General features: G+C 40.5%; 1 protein-coding gene across 1 annotated transcript in view; it reads left to right on the forward strand.

The window, feature by feature from the left end:
• The window catches only part of Zswim6 (zinc finger SWIM-type containing 6), a 170,468-nt gene that overhangs the window by 122,882 nt on the left and 28,192 nt on the right, over nt 1–19,394 (forward strand). Inside the window, 4 exon segments of the mRNA XM_038324049.1 lie at nt 520–668; nt 4,232–4,273; nt 4,275–4,323; nt 4,326–4,388. Coding sequence (XP_038179977.1) covers nt 520–668; nt 4,232–4,273; nt 4,275–4,323; nt 4,326–4,388 — 303 coding nt within the window.

Here is a 19,394-nt window from a genome sequence, read left to right on the forward strand (position 1 = left end):
GCTGAATGACTTGTTCTGTATTTTCTGGGTGTCAGAAATATTTTTTTTCTAGTATGTCCTACATAGAATTTTCCTATGTCATGCATTTACAGTAAGATATCTTTAATTGTTCTTGTCTTGTTTTTGAGACCGGGTTTCTCTCTGTAGCCCTGACTGTCCTGGAACTAGCTCTGTCGACCAGGCCTGTCTCTGCCCTCCCAAGTGCTGGGATTAAAGGCGTGTGTCACCACCACACTGTGACTCTTTAATTCTTTAGGAAATGTGTAAGCAAGAGGCTTTGTGTCTGTACAATGGAAATACTTGAGTTCTACAGTAATCGCATTTGACTAAGTACAGATAAGGAAGGTCTTGGAAATCAAAGGTGAATTGCATTTATTTCAGTCAGAAATTGCTATGTATAATTGAGACTGATGGATTTTAAAAGTGTTTAGGTAAAACTAGAGTCTGAATTATTTCTAAATTTGTTGTTGGAACCTCTGAGCACAGCTTTAATCCAGCACATGTTCCTTTTCTTTGTAGGTGCTCCTGATCCCACGGCAGGTGCTAGCATCGATGATGAGAACTGCTGGCACTTGGATGAAGAGCAGGTGCAGGAGCAGGTTAAACTGTTCCTTTCCCAGGGAGGGTACCATGGCTCGGGGAAGCAACTTAACTTGCTCTTTGCAAAGGTATGGCTTTCTGTTTCAAAGAAGGATTCCAAGTATAGGAGCATATATGGTAACTGTGTTACCGTCCTGTATGGAATAGGATGGAGATTTTAAGCAAATGAACCAGTGGAAAAGAACCTGTATTATAAGCTTAACTTGTTTACGTGACCTTCCTCAGTAAATGGGTCCTTTTTCTCTTAGTTATTATAAAATGATAATAATTTGTTAACAGTTTTTAACAGACTTTTTTGAGCTGGTGGTTGTGGCAGGTGGATCTCTTGAGTTCGAGGCCAACCTGGTCTACAGAGTGAGTTCCAGGACAGCCAGGGCTGTTACACAGGAAAAACCCTGTCTCCAAAAACCAACCAAAATAAACAAGGAAACAACCCCCAAACTTCTTTCAACAGTATAACAAAGTAAAGGCTTTAATGTTACTTGACATCCTTCCAGGTGTTTCTTTTTCTAGGTAATTTCCCCAGGTGAAGCATAATTTTAAACTAAACACTTCTTTTATACATATACTATCTATATCTTAATAATTTCAGTGATACTTAGCGTTAGTTTCAAAACTTGTGAATTAGTTTCATAGACTTCAACCTTCTACCCTCTCTAAGTGAGTACTAAAAACTTTGGGAAACTATTTGTCAGTTTTCTCATCTATAAAACTAATAGTAGCATATCTCTTCCCATTAAAATAATGGTGTTGTGTTTATTTCAACTACTAAAATCAATTGCCTAAGAAATACCTGTTGGTCGTTAATACCAAGTTCTTTTTTTTCTTTTTTCTTTTTTCTTTTCTTTTTTTTTTTTTTTTTGGTTTTTTTCGAGACAGGGTCTCTCTTCAGCTTTTTTAGAGCCTGTCCTGGAACTACTCTTGTAGACCAGGGCTGGGCCCGAACTCACAGAGATCTGCCTGCCTCTGCCTCCCGAGTGCTGGATTAAAGGCATGGGCCCACCACCGCCCGGCTGTTCATTTATTTCTAATTCAGAAAGTTTAGCATGCATTTTGTTACTGAATATGGCCAGGAGACTAGTGTATTCTGCTTAAAAAGATTTATCTTACAGGCATATGTAGATGATCAGGTTTGCAAGTTTGTTTATAATGCAGGGCATTTGAATCTAGAAAGACATCACACGTGATTTAATTAGTTCTTGGTACACAGGTACTTTAAATTTGCCATTCTTTACAGCTAATATTCTTGAAATGTATTAACTGTAGACAACAAATGTACTTGAGTTTGATTACTAGACATATTTTGGGCTTATATGTTCAATAATAGTTTAAGCAATGATTTCATTGTTGCTGATGTAGTAGCTTAGAAATGTATCAGTAAAACAGATAAATCAAATCCAGTAGGTTTTCAGACCCAGAGGAAGCATTTCACATTTTCCATGTCCACAGAGCGCATTGTGACCAAGTGGAAGCAATGTAAACTACGTATTTTAGCCAGTCTGCAGTTGTTACTTGTGTCCTATGTGTTATATGTGTATTATATACACATATGAAGTAATAGCAGTATCTAATTTTGGAAATACATAAATGTATAGCATTTTTAGCCTTAAGGCAGATGTGGTTTCTGATTCCAGCTGTTATTTTTGTTCACTGGGCAGTTGCTTAATTTTTTTGAGGCTTGGCTTTAGAATTCATGAAATGAGGGTTATAATCTGGTCTAGTCTGCATGGCTGTTTGAAAATTCAGTATTGAGCATAGATATATATCTATTTCTTGAGCACAGTGTCCAGCAAATGGCAACTCCCTGTCCTCCTGACATCACCTGTTGGTAACTTTCTGGTGTTCCATATTTGGGTTCAGGGAGAAAGTGCTTGTCGGTCCTTTAAGAGGCTCAAATGCTCAAGGGCCAGGGAAGTTTAGTGCGTTTCTTGACCCAAGCCTGAGGTGGGGGATCTGTGGTCTGGAGAGCAGTATTGCAGTTGAGCCTTTGGTTTTCATGCCTTGTCTTTCAAACCGAATCCTGAAAAGAGAATCCCCCCCTCCCCACTACAGGACCCTGTACCAGGAATTTATCACAGGCATGACTCATTGAGTTAGTGTTCTCATTTGTTACTATGTAGTGAGCATCATACACTTTGAAGTTTTATGTGTTCATTTATGATTTCCTGTAGACAGATAACCCTGGTGGTTCTCTTTTCTAAGTTGGGTAGTGCAGCACAGGAAAATGGACAGTTCACAATTTCAGCTTGAAAGTCCAAGTTCAGTTATTAAATCAGAGATTGGTTGTTTGTTTGTATTGGTGCTCTGTGGAGCCTTCGTACAGACTGAGCATTCTTAAACCTCCAGGCTCTGTCCAGTTTCCTCTTAGCACTGAAAAGCCTTCTCTTTTGCAATGAATGTGCACAGCCCTTTGTATCCTCAGGTTCTGCACCGACAGAGAAACCATCAATGGACTGAAACCGTAGTTTAGGCTATGAAGATGTTTCCTTTTGTATTGAAGATGTACAGAGATTTTCCTTCTTGTCAACCTTGGGTGGTAACATGACAGCTAGTATGAACACAGCATATTGTATATTGACAACATTGTATTAGTTATAATGTGTTACAGGTTAATGTAGAGTTTTTTTGACCGTACTAGAACTAATAGAAATTTGGGCAGGTGCAGATTTCATTGTTGCCATGAGGTTCTGGAACCCATGCATCTTTGGAGATGACTGTGTTACTGCTCACATATAATGTAATTCAGCAAGAAAGAACATGCTCAAATTACTAATATATCTAAAAAAAGTAAAGTTCTTGCACAATTTTGTGAATATTGTAAGAAATGTTGAATACGGAGTTTGAAACTGATGACTTGTATGGAATGTGAGGTTATATCTTAAGGAAAACTCATTACACAGTCAGATCAGTTTGCACGATCCCTAACCATGTTCAGTGGCGTGCTTTGGGTTCTGTGACTCTGCTGGTAAATATGATCAGTAGGGAGTCCGGAATTACCAAAGTGTGTATGTGCATGTGTGTGTTTCTGTCTGTGAGTGAGTATGTTTCTCTTTGTGTGTGTGTCTTTATGCAGCTCCTCTATTCCAGCAAAGGTGTGCCATTACTCGGGTCCCCGTGGAGAAGCAGCAACTTGCTAAACCAGTTCTCATGAATTTATCAGGTTCTGATACCACTTTCTGGCACTTCTGTTGTTTGTTGAAGCATGAATTAGCTAGTCATTTATTTGTTGAGTATAGTCTGACCACAAAGTAGATCTGGTTCAGATAAAGGCATTCTTTGAGGGAAATCTTTGCACACACACACATCCTATGCATTTTTACCCTACATGTGAACATGGTATAATTGTATTATTCAAATGGCATAATAAAACTCACCAAACATTTAAAATTGAAAAGTTGGGAAAGCTTCATTATTGCATGGGGCTTCTAAAGCATAATTTATAATAATTGAGAATGCTTTTCTTATTATACTGCAGTTTAGGATGCAGAAGGTTTTTCCTCCTTTTGTATGCTTTAGAGGACTGGTGTGAAGGCTTCTCTCATACATACATATAAACACATTCCTAGTCTCCTTGTGGCTGTGTTGTTTATTTACTTGTAAATTTAACATTTTTGTTTTGTTTCCCCACTAGGTGCGTGGGGAGATGTTGAAGATGAGAGACTCCAATGGGGCCCAGGATGCTGACCTTGATCACAGAGCAGTTCATGGCTGACCCTCGCCTGTCACTTGGAGGCAGCAAGATGCACTAGCAATGACTGACAAATACAGGCAGCTCTGGGATGAGCTTGGTAAATGAGTTTCCTGTCCATCTACATTGAGCTTTGTTGTAGATAAGACCACAGTTGGAATTATGTAGGAACATGGTCCTAGGGATGCAGGAGAGAGCTGCTCCGTTCAAACCCGTCAGTGTGCTTTGTGCAGGTGGGTAGGTAGAAGAGGACTCAGACTCGTGTTTGGAGAAGGCAGCCGTGGCAAGGGCCTGTGGAGTGTCTGCTCCTGAGAGAAGCCAGCAACAGGAATGTCCCGTAGATACTTGGTTAAAAGGTTCTGTATTTTTTAGAACAAATGGTTTACATTGGTAGGATCAGTTACTGGCTATTTTCATCTCAGTTTTTGAGTCTGCCTTGCTTTTTCCTCTCGTTGGAATTCTCAGAAGTGATTTGAATACTCACTATATTTTTAGCAGATACTGACCTAGGTCAACCATTGTTCTTGAGAATAGAGAAGATATGGCAAACTCTAAAATTTATTGTCCAAAATCTCTGTGATTAAAGATGTAAATACAGCAGGTGGCTGAAAAAAGAGAGAGAGATGAGACCATTTCTTGTCACGTTCAACCTGAAAATACTGGGAATGAGGCTCCTTACCCAGTGTTCATTTGCTACAGAAATGAAAAATAGTAATACATTTGTAATCTTGTCTTTCTATTGAGAGATCCGTAGGGGTAACAGGACATTGCATTTCTGTCTACTAGTTTCAAAAGAGGAAAATGTGTGCTGCATCTGCAGTGTCAGTAAATTTCCATGATGGCTGGCAGTCACTGCTGCTTGGTGCGTTGGATCCCATGCCCAGACTAGCTCCAGATGGAATTTGTCTAGGAAGGCCCGCATCATTGTAATGAAAGGCACTTTTAAGATGAACTATTTGGAGATGAGGAATTGGACCCAGGGAGATTTCTATAAGTTGGTGAAATGGAATCATTGGGATCATACAGTAAGCTACTTAAAAACTGACGTCAGTGTTTCTTTCTGCTTGTTCAGGGAGACTTGACTATAGGCCTAGGAACTCTGGTGGTTGTTTCTATAGAAGTACATCTGCTACTTGCCAAAGTCATGGTGTTCCTTTAATGTTTTTCTCTAGTATATATTGAAAATTAGTATCTTGTCTCTCATACTTTCCTTGGGTCTCCTGAAATATTGATAGCAGCTTTTCTCCCCTGTTCAAATGTAAGTCCCAGTATTGCAGTGAGGTCTGCGGGCATGGTGTGGTATTGAAGAACACAAGGGAATACGTGGTTTAAGTAATATTCTACAGAAAACTGAGTGACTTGGTTTTTCAATAAAGCCTTTTTAGCTTGTGACTCCATAGTAATGAATTCACTAGCCAGACCATAGAGGTTAAAAAGCCACGAGCAATAAATCAATAACGGGACATTGGCTCGATGGTGAAGAGCACTGACTGCTCTTCCAGAGGTCCTTGGTTCAATTCCCAGCACCCACATGGCAACAAATGACTGTATGTAATTCCAGGATCTGACACCCTCACACAGATATGACATGCAGTCCAAATAGCTGCATAAAATAAAAAGTTAAAAAATAACAACAATGGAGGGCTGGTGTAGGGAAAATGCGCGTTACTATTAAATGTATAAGATCCTAGACTATGATACTGAGAAATGGGATGGTACTGTTCATACTGCTTAGAAAGAAAATGTCACTTGAATATTTTGGTTACCAAAAAAGAAGAAGAAATACAGGGATAATGTTGAACAAAATTAACAGTGTTTCACATTTAATGTAGTCAGGTCTCACCTTTCCAAGTTGGCTTTGAAAATGTGTGTCAAGACCTTCAGTCTGAAATAGGAGTTCTCATTGGGCAGGAGATTTTGGCAGCTGGACTCCAGTTATAGTGTCTACAGACTGCTTTATTAAGACACAGGTTTTAGTCAAGTTGTTTGATTTCAGACAAGGATCAAGAACACACGCACACACTTCCCCTTGCGCCCTTCATCTTTCTCCCGCTACCCCATCTTGAAAATTGTGACTAGACCAGTGAAGTTTGCCTGTGGACTCTCTGCCTGCCCCTTCAGTAGGATCTAAGTTTTGTGAGGAATCCCCTAGAGAAGTCAGAGTAGCTATCATATCTTAATATTTGTTCACCAAAAAAATTAACTTTAAGTTCCTTCTAGACTACAAAAGGAAAGGCTTTTGCTTCTTAATAAAATGGGGGAAGATTTGACTTTGTGCCCCTACTTGGGTCTCTCATTGCTTCAAGGCTGTGCTCTGGAATTAAATGCTGAGCACTGCCAGATGCCAGACATTGAGAAGAGGCTGAGTTTTGTGGCAATGGGATCGCAAGTTAATTGGTGTTTTCTGCAGGCTTCCTGGGCTGTGAAACTGAATTGGAAGCCCTTTAGCCACATGGATAATACGACCTGAATAACAAATGTCACATGTCACCATCAGACCCACTGTGAGACAATAGTGTTCCACTCCAACATTGCACCATACAGATCAGTTAAATATGGGGGATTACATTTAAACTAAAAGCCCCATTTGCCTTTTACTGCAATTTAAATGTCCTCTTTAGCAAAAGCTAAGTGACAAATTAAATGAAAAAAGTGCCCACATTTTTAAAGCTGTAAGGCAAAACAACCTTTATTGCTTCTCATGTGCCACGAGTGAATCATTATACTTGTCAACCCTAACCAAGGCCATAATTGGAGCAGCTACTGTTATCAAAGTGGGGCCGCTCGGCATGACAGCTTAATAAAGCTGAAACTGTTAAATTAAATCCCAGATGCTTAACTCCTTAGCACCAGTGGAGTCGATGGGTCCATCTCTGGCAGTGGCCAGTACACCAGGAAAGGAAAAAAGATTTCCTGGCATGAACACTTCCGTGTGATAAGTGTACACGCATCGTAGCCAAGTAACTCTGCTTCTTGGCAAAGGATCCAGAGCCATCAGATTGTCAGCCAGAAGATGACAGAATCATTTTCATAGGGCCAGATAGCCCCCTTCCCAAGATTGTAACTTTCTGGGTTATATGTGATTTATGAAATTTCACACTGTTGATGCTTTAGAATAGTTTAAAATAGCAGCTTCATTTTCTAAACTCTTCCTTTTCACATAAATATGTGCAAAGTGTTTTGGGCAGCCCGTTTCTTTCCCTATTCTCCAGCTAACAAAAGAGGCTAGTTTTTCCCAGGACTTGCCAATGTAAGTGCCTGTGATACTCATGTGGCTCTGAGTTCATTTTTGTGATTTACTCCCTAGTTTTCTTAATGTAGGATGAACTAGATGCAGATGCATGCTATTAAGACCTCGCTTATTGCTCCTCATTTGCCAGATGCATTTATCTTGTGCATGAAAACAGTTTTCTTCAGATAATAATTTACTCTCTGTGTGTGATACTCATTTTCCCAAACACATGGCAGTGTTCTGAAGATGAGTAATTGTGAATCATAATCAACAATGGGGACAAGTCCGTATTACAATCTTAGACAGAAAAGCAAGCCCCGTGGCAATGGTGGAGAGAGAGGCTGCATGTTTGATCAAGGCCATACATTAGTAGTCAGGCAAACACATTTCTGCTCTTGCATTCTTTATTAGTGACACACATATTTTCTGGAAGTAGATCTTAGAAAGACGCGTGTCCTGAAAGAACAGCCCAGTGCTGACTTGTGGCAAGCACAGCTACTGTTAGCCCTAGTGGTTGCCTGTTCACCACACTTATTACCAGGCAAGTCTTTAGGGATGAGGGGGGTATAGTGTAACCTCTCTTAGGCTTTGGTGAGTCCCCTTCCTTAAATGTTTTATAAGACTGTAATTTTACTTTGCATCATAAAGTTTATAGGTTGTGGCTGCCAGTCTGTTAACACCTAATAAAATGGATGTCATTAGAGGAAACAGTAAAATGCAATTTAATTACCGTTGTTGTCACATGACAAATTCTTAAACTTTTCAAGTGTCTTACACTTGAAGTACCGTGTCCCCGGCATTTGAAACCACTGGGTTTCTTTGGAGGAAAACCATGCGCTCTGTTGTCTGGTACGTGAGCCCTTCTCATAGGAAGAAGGTGAGCTGTGAGGGCAAGCAAATCCACGGTGCACGGAGTTTGTGCACGTAGTTCTTGATAACAAGGGGCAGCGCTTACAATTCTTTTCACATCTTCTCATCTGGGGACTGACTTCTTTGTGGGCAGAAGCTGGCGGATTTAAGCATTCTCTTCCTCATTCTAATTTCACTTGAAGAACAGGGATCCAGGGTCAGGGTTGAGACTAAGTGGTAGTATATAGACCCAGGGCGCCTGGGTTAGGGTAAGTTCAGTCACCAGTAGAGAACTCAGCCCACCAGTTGGGGCCACATTTAGAGAAAAATACTAAAAATGACCTGCTCCCTGGACCCAGAATGCCTTCTCATCTGCATCCCAGACGTGGATCACCATCCTTTTGCACCTTCCCTGCTATTCGTGAAGTCACACATTCAGAATAAACTTCATAATTTAGGACGCTCTTGTTCACAGCCAGAAATAAAAACCTTAAACGTTCTATTCTGGAGAATGACATCTTATGTCTCTGGACGCAACAGACTTAATAACTGCCACTGTTTCTATGGTAAATTCAGATTTTGGCTTGGCATATATTAAAGTCAGTTATGGTTAAAACACGATCAAGGAGTCACTGCTTTACACAAAGCTAGAAAAGCCTTACAAAATGACTTGCTTCATACAGGGTTTCTTCGTTAGGGCCACGAAGCAAACAGGCAATTCCCAGAATGCCCTTGCAGGAGAAAGGGTGCCAGCACAGACTGGGAAGCCCCCATATAGCTGTCAGGGTAGAATTCAGGTCTAGTGAACTGCTCGTCAGGACTTCCCTGTCGTCTGTCAGTCTGTCTTCCCCTGGGGCATAAGACGAATACAGCTTTACCACTGTGTGTGCTGCTGGCGCCTCCCTCTCCCCCTTCCAGAAGTTTTATTCCACTTGGCACATAACCCGAAGAACAGACTCTGGATCTAGATTTAATGTTAGTGGTACTGATAGTAAAGAGGGAGCTGAAACTTGCAAGCATGAGAGACGTGGAAATTAAAACAGTTGTTAATGAACCAGGAAGTCGGGGATGGTAGAAACTGACCCTGAGTGTGGCTTATAAGGTGTCAGTGGGGAAGAAAGTGACGAGGAAGTAGGGTTAGCGTCCCAGATGGAGAAAGCAGTGTGGACCAAGACAGGGAAGGCTCAGTTGAGAAAGGTGTTTACTGTCAAAATAATAGCCATAAACTCCCCAGGGTCCAGGCTTGTTCCAATTGGCCCTTAACCTAAGAGAGAAAGAGAGTGAGACCAAGAGACAGCAGAGATCCTGGACTTGTTTTTAATTTCCTATTTTAGTTCAAGTACTATGGATAGCACAGTTGTCTGCACTTAATTTTCAAGTACTGTACACAGCAGTTTCTTGCATGCATTGTATTACTTAATCCTTAAAAACAGCATTTTGATATAGGTATAATTTTTAGGTGCTAATTTTCAACCAGTAAGATGTAAGCTTAGGAAGGCTAAACAGCATTAGCAGTTTACCCTAAATACAGTTAGATATCTCTGTCAGGCATCCATACTTTGCAGAGGCAAAGTAGAGGTGACCAAGTGGCCATAAGTCTTGGCAAAAGGGCTCTTGCTGTTTGTCTTCTTCACTAAAGCCACCACCCTGGCTGAACTTGCCCTGGGCAGTCTAGCTGCCTGTGAGCAGCCATGTTTTCAAGGATTCTAACTTCAGACCTTTTGGGAAAAGCAAACACACTGCTCAATAACAGTTTACTGCTGCTTTGAGAGCAGAGGCCATAAACTCAGTAAGCTGATCACAAACACAGATAGAACAAGCTTACAGTTGGAATCCATGTGAATTTTCAGTCACACTCCCCAGTACCCCCTTGGTAATGGTCCATGGAGACCATTTGCTCAGTGTCTCTACCCTGGTCTGTACCTCGCCCTGCTGGCAGTCTTGGAGTTGGTGGACATTCCTACATCTCATGTAGTCTGTAGGTCCTGTGAGCCTTCCTGCTCATGGGCCATCCTGCCTGGATGGAGTGTGCTCCTGTCTTGGTCTCCTTTGCTTCCTGTGTTATAATTTGGATCTCCTTCTGCATGCAAGGCCATGTGTGTATTCAGTATCCTTGTTCTCAGAATGCCCAGTTGCTGCTCGGTCCTCCTACCAGGCCCTGGGTTTTGTAGTTATATCATTGTGAGCCTCTTAAACGGAACTGCTCTGTGTTCTCTGGTCACAGGCCTGCGGATTCTCTTGCTGTGGAGTTCAGAGGAGGGGGATTTTCTCTGCTTCAGAGTAATTTGTAGTTTAAATCAGAAGTTAGAAAGGAAAGAATATATTCTTTACAGTGAGCAAACCTATGATAACTGCATCCCATGTAATTATCTGAACTGTCTTTCTTTTGACTAGAGTTTCTAGGGTTTAATTATCCATTTAATACCCCATGTAGGAAAGAAGAAAACTGTAAATATGTATTAATAGGAAGTAATAGGCTCTCGGGATTAAATGAGATCATTATAGGTCACTTGGTTTCATTACAGAACAAATTGTAGATTCTTAGAGATACTGTAGTAAGTTATCTGCATGTACAGTTAAATAATTTATAACAAACTTAGATGGTTTAGAATAATTTCACTGTTGTGTTTTTATAAACTGCCAGGGGCTGGGGAGATGCTTCCACCCAGACACTCTATTCTAAATATTCTAGCAATTTGGCTAGAAGTTGAGATATGGTTTGTTGTAATGAAACCATGTATATATACTGTATGGCATTATTTTACCAAAGATGGACTCGCTTTACTTTTAAATGTTATTTATCTAAAATAGTTTAATTATAATGCATATTCTTACGTTAGCGGCAAATAGGAATTATCAAAGTTGGTATAAAATGTCCTTTTCCTCTTAAAAATAATTTCTAGGAAAGGTCTACCTCCATTTCCTAAAGCTATTACTATTTTTTCCCCAAGAAACAGCCACCAAGGGGAAATGAGGCCGAAATGGCTCTGCTGGGCTGTGGTCTAGAAGACTTGTCGTGGTGTAGGACATAGAGGAGTACCTCTCAACCTTCCTCATGCTGGTGCCCTTTGGTACAGGTTCTCATGGTGTGCTGACCCCAGTTATTTCATTGTTAATTCATAACTGTAAGTTTGCTACTATTATGAATTATAATGTAAATATCTGATACATAGGATATCTGATCTGGGACCCCTGTGGAGGGGTCAAGACCCACAGGTTGAGAACCACTGATCGAGCAGGCGAGTCAATGTGAAGAAAGGCCGTGGAACGTTCTTCCCTTGATATAGCAGCTTGCAAAGATCATTGAGGAGTGAGAAACTCTCCATCTTTAGCTGTTTGGAATTTGCAAGGGGTTTGAAGAGAATCAGGCAGAACAGAAGGGGCATCTGAAGGCGGGCCTGAAGCACCTATCAGGGCTGCTCTTGGTGTGTGCTGGCACTGGGCAAGGCACTTCACAGATGCCATCGTTGCATTAATTAAGTCGTAGGTCTACGGGGATGGAGAGTGGAGGGTATAAGCCATGCTTGTCCTCCTTGGGAGGTGTTCAGGCCACTGCCCGGCAAAGCCCTAGGAGTGGAAGAGGACTCAGGAGGAGGCGGGTCCCACTCAGGCACAGCACTGTGACTTACTGTGTTAGATCCTAGGCGTCTTGGAACAGTTTTCAAGGATTAAAGAGTTCTAAGATTAGAAATGTCTGTTTCACAATCTCTGCTGCACTAGTGAGTCCTTAAAATCCTCAGTTTTCTTGAGATACAGAAAAGAACGACTTCATTCACGTGGCAACTTTCTCATATACTTTATGGCAGAAAGATGCTAAATAATTTGCAACAAGTAAAGTTTTATGAGGCCACCATAGGCTTATCTGATCATTTTGTAACATTTTAATGACTTCCTTTAGAATTTCAAACTTAAAATTAAGAAAAGTGCCACCTGATTAGAGACTGCTGCTTTTCTCATTGGCATGCTGGAGCGAGTTTGGCAGCCCCATTGGGGCCCGTGTCTCTTGCTTTGCCCTGGTGATAAAGCAGTGGGGAACAGCGGTACTGTCTGGAATGTGGGCAACACTCTGAGCTCTGTGGCCTTTATCTTGCAAAGAAAACATTTGAGATGTAAAGGAAACCCCAATTTTGACCCATGACCAGTTATACCTTGTTGACTCCTTTAATTCTGGAATATATTAGTAAATTTCAAATTTTTGCATCAGCAGACCCGGAGAAGAATGTAAAAAGCATTGATAAAATGAGAATTGGAACAGGTACTTGCAGTAGCTTGGATTTGGGAGTAGCAGCATTGGATAAGCCAAGATAGCATTGGCAGAGTTCCAGTCAGGTCCCGGTTGGAACTGAGAGAAAATCGTGCAAGGAGAAATGCCTTGACAGCACTGCTAAGAGCACAGAAATCCCTCTGTATATCACACGCACCAGCATGCTTAGCATATGCAGTCCCCTGGTGAACAGGGTCATTCACATAACATACACTTTCCTAGACGAATAGACAAAATCTATATAAAGGATTTTTTTAAAGTATTAAACGACTTAGTGTATTTAATATATTAATCTTCCTGTCATTGCTGTCATTATTAGAGAGATGAAACTAATTTCTGGCCATCTTCTAAAAAAATGTTTTTAGTCCCTGTCTTTTTTAAATATACCATCTTTTCCCCTTCTGTTCCACTAACTAGAACATTAAAAGTAACACATGTTGTTAGTTATTCTTCCTGAAAGGTGAAAAATGTGTCGAGCATATACTTGGTGCTCAGTAACATTTGTGAAGATGAAGTGAATGAATACTTGATGTACAATGCCATCTACCTCCTTGGAAGCTTTAAGAAGTATATTTTTGATAGTAAACACCTGGAAAACATCTTCAATGTGTCATCAGTTTTATATTCTCCCACTTTAGGTTTATCTAGCTGCTCCGCCAGGATATTCATGGGTGCCCAGTGTGGCATGTGCACTCCACACACACCGTGCCCTGAAATGCAACACTTTAGAGTGCAGAGGGGCACTGATCCCTCTTGCCATCCATAGCTGCAGGTAATCTATTGCATAATACAGCAGCCCGTGGGAAATGCATGGAGAGTGATTATACTATCATACACAATACAATCAGCATGAAGCACCTTGTCAAGACCAATACATCAAAGTTCAATTCAGTAATAGAGTGAATTAGAGGCAAATGAAACATTCTGCTCTCTAGAAACCCAACACCCATCATAAGTTCTTCTGCACTCCATAGAAAGCCACTGTGTTCAGAAATTGTTTTTATGAACAAATCAGTGTTCTAGCCAGACAGACTATTGCAAGAACTCCCTCCCCTTCTTTTTGGTATCTCATATAAGTAGTGTTCACTTCACTATTGATACCCTAGAACCATCAGCGCCGGTCAATTTGATCACTTTTTAGTATGCCTTTTGATGATTTCTTGTCCTAATTGGTTCTTAGTGCCCAGCAAGAGGAAGATGACTTTCCAAGGCTCAATGATGTACTTAAGTATAAATACCGGAAGTGCTTTTCCGGAAGAATAGCAGACAGATTAACAAGAACCTACTTGTTTGTCTTGTGGTACCCTGTGCTGCAGTTTGGGAACTCACAGGCCTCACAGTCTACTCAGGACACAGAATAATAATGAGAAATAAAAGGCAGCCCGAAGACAGCCACGATATCATATGAAGTGTGCTGCACAAACCATTTGAGGGTTGCTCTCCTACATTTCCTACATGAAAATGAAGTAAATCACTATTGTAAGAAGTCACTTGCCAACTGAGTGTTTTCAGAAATAGATTTATATGGAGTTGGGAGTCATGGACCATGGAATGAACCGTGGAACTGTTTATGAAGATGCCCCAGAAATGAAGGCAGCGCAGAACACACAAAAGTGTTCGTGCAGGCTCCCGAGCCATTCCTTTACCTCACTTCTTTACTGTGTTTTCTCAGAGTGCAAAAAACCACCCTCCTGCCACTCAGCCGTTCTCTCTCCTTGTCTCTGATTTTTGTTTTGTCTTTCCTTTGCTCCCTTGAAAAGGAGAGGGCTGTTGAGGGTGTAGAAAGGCTGGCTGTGTGATCTCCCACAGAGTGAGGCTCCTAATGAGGCCAAGCTCACAGTACTGACAGATCAAATGCAATGGGAAAGCTTGTTTATTAGATAATGAACACAATCCAGGATGTCAGTTAACTCCCTTTAACTATTTCCTTCTTGACAAAAAGAAACTATCTGAGATTTATCTGAGTTTGGTTAGATGATGACTGAGCTTACGCCCTTTAGCAGGGCGTTCAGCCCCACTTAACCCCGGGCATTCTTAAAACTTGCTGCACTATATCCCTTGGGTCTGATTTTGAAAAATTTCCAGAAATGTTTTAATAAATTAAAAGCTAGCGTATCAATTCTAAGAAGAATGTTTTGCCAGTTAAACTTACTTTTCCAAACATGGAGTGATTGATGTATTAAAACTTCATTATGCTGATAATAACACTGTCATAATTAGGGTCACGGTTTCGTGTGGGTCTGACCCAAGAAGTTTTGTGACTGTAGCTTTGCCAGCACAACTAATTATGCCAGTGATCTCCTATTTGTGACTGCAATTAGGTGTTTCATGGGCCTCTACATAAATATGATTAGATAATTGGATCATGCATGAAATTTATACTATTATAATAGCCTCTGAGAACAAAAACAAATATTGTGATTTATTTTATAACCATTGAACCCTTGGAAATACTAAAAGTGATTGCTTTACTTTGCCTGCTACTGCTTCATAAGACTTTTACATGACACTGGTCTTTAGACACTCAACTGTTCATCTAACAGGGCTCATTTTTATGAATGTGGAACAAGACAAAATGAAACTTTGGTTTTTAGTCTGTTGGAGAGGATGATGTCGTCTGTCTTGCTCCTCTGCCCTGTACCAACCTTTTTCCTATTGTCACCATCTCTGCTTTCCCCAGCACCATGCACGAGTTCTCTTCCTAGAAATTAGGGAGAAGAGCAGCATTTATAAATGGTTCCAGAGGTGTCCATTACAGAAGATGAACAGATTTATTTTAATTAATCTGCCTACTTCCCCCTCTAAAAAACATCCCACAAAATCTGTGACTTAATCACTGAATTATTTAATAGTAATAACACAAAAGGGAACTGCTTGTGGAGTTAGGCATAGCAAGAGTCTGCAGCTGATTTATTTGCTCAATTCATAATGCCATGTCCAGAAATATACAGAATTATATAGGAATAGGCAGGAAGAGTTCTCACTTGCACGCATTTCCCAGAGATGCTGATATAGACTTGACTTGAACAGAGCTGACCATAGAGTTTCCAGACAAAAACAGGCTTCATCTGACTTGAGTAATCAGTCTCGAACCCTATGTTTAACTTCGTTTTCCTATCTACTGTTTGAATCTGCACTGAAATTACTTATTTTTTTGTGCCTGTCAGTTCTGAAAATTGCAGTTTTATTTATTTGGGGCCTTATTCAGACAGTTCTTGTTTGAATGTTCTTTCTTATATCTGACCTGAGGTCTATAAACACAAGTAAAGCCAGGAGAGTGTTGGATGACTTATTGGGTTAGAGCACTGGCTGTTCTTGCAGAGGACCCAGGTTTGATTCCCAGCACCCCCACAGTGGTTCACAGCCACCTATAACTCCTGTTCCAGAGGATCTGATGCCCTCTTCTGACCTCCACAGGGACTAGCACACATAAAGCAAACAGATATACATATTAAACATACATAGAGTAAACAGGGCAAAACATTCATGCAGTAAAAATAAAGACACAGTTTTAAAAAGAACCCAGTTTTAGAAGTAAAGTACAAGGTATTAGTTGTAAGGATTTCAGGATACTCTAATTTAATTAATAAAGTATACTTTAAAATACAAAGGATGAAATGATTCTGTCAAAAAACTAAAATCATTAGTCTTGGAAATTTCATAAATCCAAGCTTATAAATAAGAAGAACAAAACCCTAACCTTTTGGCTATATAGCTAGATTAAAGGCTAAGTTGCTGCAGTATTTACAGAACCCTTGGAGAGAGTTCTAGCTCCCTCTTCTAATGGCTCCACCTCCCTAAACTCCAGCTGCTGCTTAGCTAGAGTAGTGCTTTCTGTTTGTTTGTTTTGAAAGGTAATGTGATAATTATGTAAATATTTAAAACAGGGTTAATGTGTTATTGAAAGCAGGGTTAGTGTGAGGTAAAGATTCAGTAAAATGACGGCAATTATTGTCAGGTAAATAAGCATAGATGCCATTCACTTTTAGAAAATGTTGGTTATATTAGGTGGAACAATTTTTGTACCCTACAGATAGACATTTAGAGACGTTAAATGTAGAATTCTAATTAGAAACCCAACATGTGTAACTTGATATTGTTAGGATTTTCCTTGAAGGAAGAAAGATTTGCATACAAAGCAGCATGTAATAATATGCCGTGTGTTTGGATACCTTCTATTTTGTTAGGTTTTATAATGACTTCTTGTTTGGCTTACAGCTCTTTCATCTGTTGAGTGATTTATTTGAATCTGATTGTTTGAGCTAATAATATTCACATATGCACAAGTTTCTGTTGTGGAGGCTCATCTGTGTACTGTAGGATGTTTAAGCAGTGCCTCTGGGACTTACTTTATATGACCAAAACAACACCGCATATGGCCAGATACCTCCTAGAAGGTCAGAGTCTCAGTGGTTGAGAGCCATTATTCTGACGGTTGAGTTTTATGCTTTGAGAAAAAAAAAATAGATTCAGGAATAGGTGTTTGTTATCCTTAAATTTCACTATAATTAATGTACTTCTTAAATTTTTATAGATATATTGGTTAAATTTAAATTATTATCTATAAATATTACTGATATGGGTCGTAGTCATGAATTGCACTGAGGTAAAAAAAAGAACACACGTTTATCTTTCTACATGTCAAAATTTACTGGGCAGGATGACTGCAAGAGTGAGGTGATTCTAAGGACAGGGAGGGTCCAAATAACAGATGGGTGAACAGAATTCTGGGCAGCAGGGTCCAGACAGGTGACTAAGAGGGTAGACAGCAGGTCAAGGAGGCTAACAAACAGTGAGGGCTGAGCAAGACTGAGTCTCCAGGTATAGTCAGGAGCTGTCTGCATCTTAGTGCACATACCAAGTTGTGCAACCCGATAGGACTGATCATCTGTGTTGACCACTTTTTATAGGGTCCCAGTGTGTTTACAAACCCTTTCCTACTGATGGATATTTGATGAGGGTCTTGATCTTCGTTTTCTTGATAGGATTTCAAACACATCTATATGCCTCTATAGTAGCAATTCACTCTGATAGACTTAGAGTGTACCCTTTCTTATTCCTCGAGGAATAAGTCATTGTCATCGATCAGTAGTTGCCAGTGGGTGGCGCCACACAAATGGGGGTCATTCATTGTCTATTCAAATGACTCCATCCTCAAAAATGGAGTCAAAAGCGCTTGTAAAATGGAGTCTCTCAGTGTAAGGCACAAGCTGAAAAAGAAACAAGTTTTCTACAATTTGGATTAACTTAGAGCCAGGAACAGCCTGATTTTAACAAGGAATAGAAGATAAAATTTTACATATTCAATATAATAGTTGGTTAGCTCTGACTAATATATTTTTTAATTTCAGGCAAATTATAGCTAATATTTACCGAAAATAAAAGCACTAAAATTACCGTATTTAAAAACAAGTACTCATCGGTGACAAATAAAAGGGCTAAAAAATTACTTTTCCATTCATAATCTAGCACTTTTTAAAGTGCTTGCGATTATGATAGACTAAAGTGGGCCACCTCGCCCTGCTTTTTCCTTTGTGGTATGGCACCGGGTTTCCTCTCTTGAGGTCAAGGCAAGATTTTACCAGTTGGGGACAGGTTGTGAGTCAAAACGAACAGTGTCAATTCTAGCGCTTGAAAGGTTGTTCATGGGGTTTGTGTGTGTGAAGCCTGCCTATATGAGGGCAATGTGAAGTCTAGAGTTGGCAGAGACATAAGCGCAAAACAGCCTTACAAATATGTAGACATTCTTGGCCCTGTTCTTTCAGTTAGGGAGCTGGCAGAGCAGAGTCATATGACTGGGCATCCAAAGCTTGTCCAGGGTCGTATGTCTGGGCATTCATGTGTTGCCCCTTGAGACCAGAGCTTGTTGATGAAAAGAACAGTTTTTGTTGGAAATGTAAACAGTGAGTATGTAAGGTGGGTGGTAAGTGGTGTTGATAATCACATATCTAAGTGGTTTACTATAAAGGCCTGGCCTTTGTCGTCAGCCGCTTTTACTGAGAGTAGCTCCTGATGCATTGGTATTTTGTTTCTGGCAGAATAAAAGAGGTAACCCAAAAAGACTTTCAGAAATCTTGTGTTCCATTTCTGTACCTTTCTGCCCACGTTCTCTAACTGATTGTAGTCGGATACAGAATGTGAACAGATCTAAGACTGCTAAGTAGACAACTACTTCCCTTAGGTGAAAAGTATTTGTATTTTTTACTTGGGTGAAGGAATTTGCTTCCTTAGCTTGGGGTTCTTTTCCTTGATATTATTTGGCTGAAGTCACTCACTGGGTGAAGACTAGTCAGGGCAAGGAGGAAGAGAGAGCATGCTGGGGTGGTTTTATTAGCTCCTTTCGGCTGCTATGATAAAACACTGACAACAGTAACTTCCAGAAAAACGTTTTCTTCGCTTACATACAGTTTCAGAGGCATAAGAGACAGGCATGGGGCAGGTCCAGAGAGCTCTAGAGTGTACATTCCTTCAAACTCAAGCACAGGCAGAATATGCAAGCCAGAAGTAGGGTCAGGCTATGTATCTCAAGCCTGCCCCTAGTGATACATTTTCTGAGCTGCACTACCCAAATCTCTCAAAAACACCACCACCAACTGAGAACCAGGTACATCAGATGCCCGAGCCTGTGTGTGTGCCGGTGTGTGTGCTCTGTGTGTGTGCCTGTTTGTGTACCTGTGTGTGTGTGCCTGTGGTGTGTGTGTCTGTGTGTGTGTCTGTGTGGTAGGGGGGAGATATCTCACTTGATCCACCACATCGCACTC

The sequence above is a fragment of the Arvicola amphibius genome, chromosome 3 (assembly GCF_903992535.2).
Source record: "Arvicola amphibius chromosome 3, mArvAmp1.2, whole genome shotgun sequence".
Lineage (NCBI taxonomy): Eukaryota > Metazoa > Chordata > Mammalia > Rodentia > Cricetidae > Arvicola > Arvicola amphibius.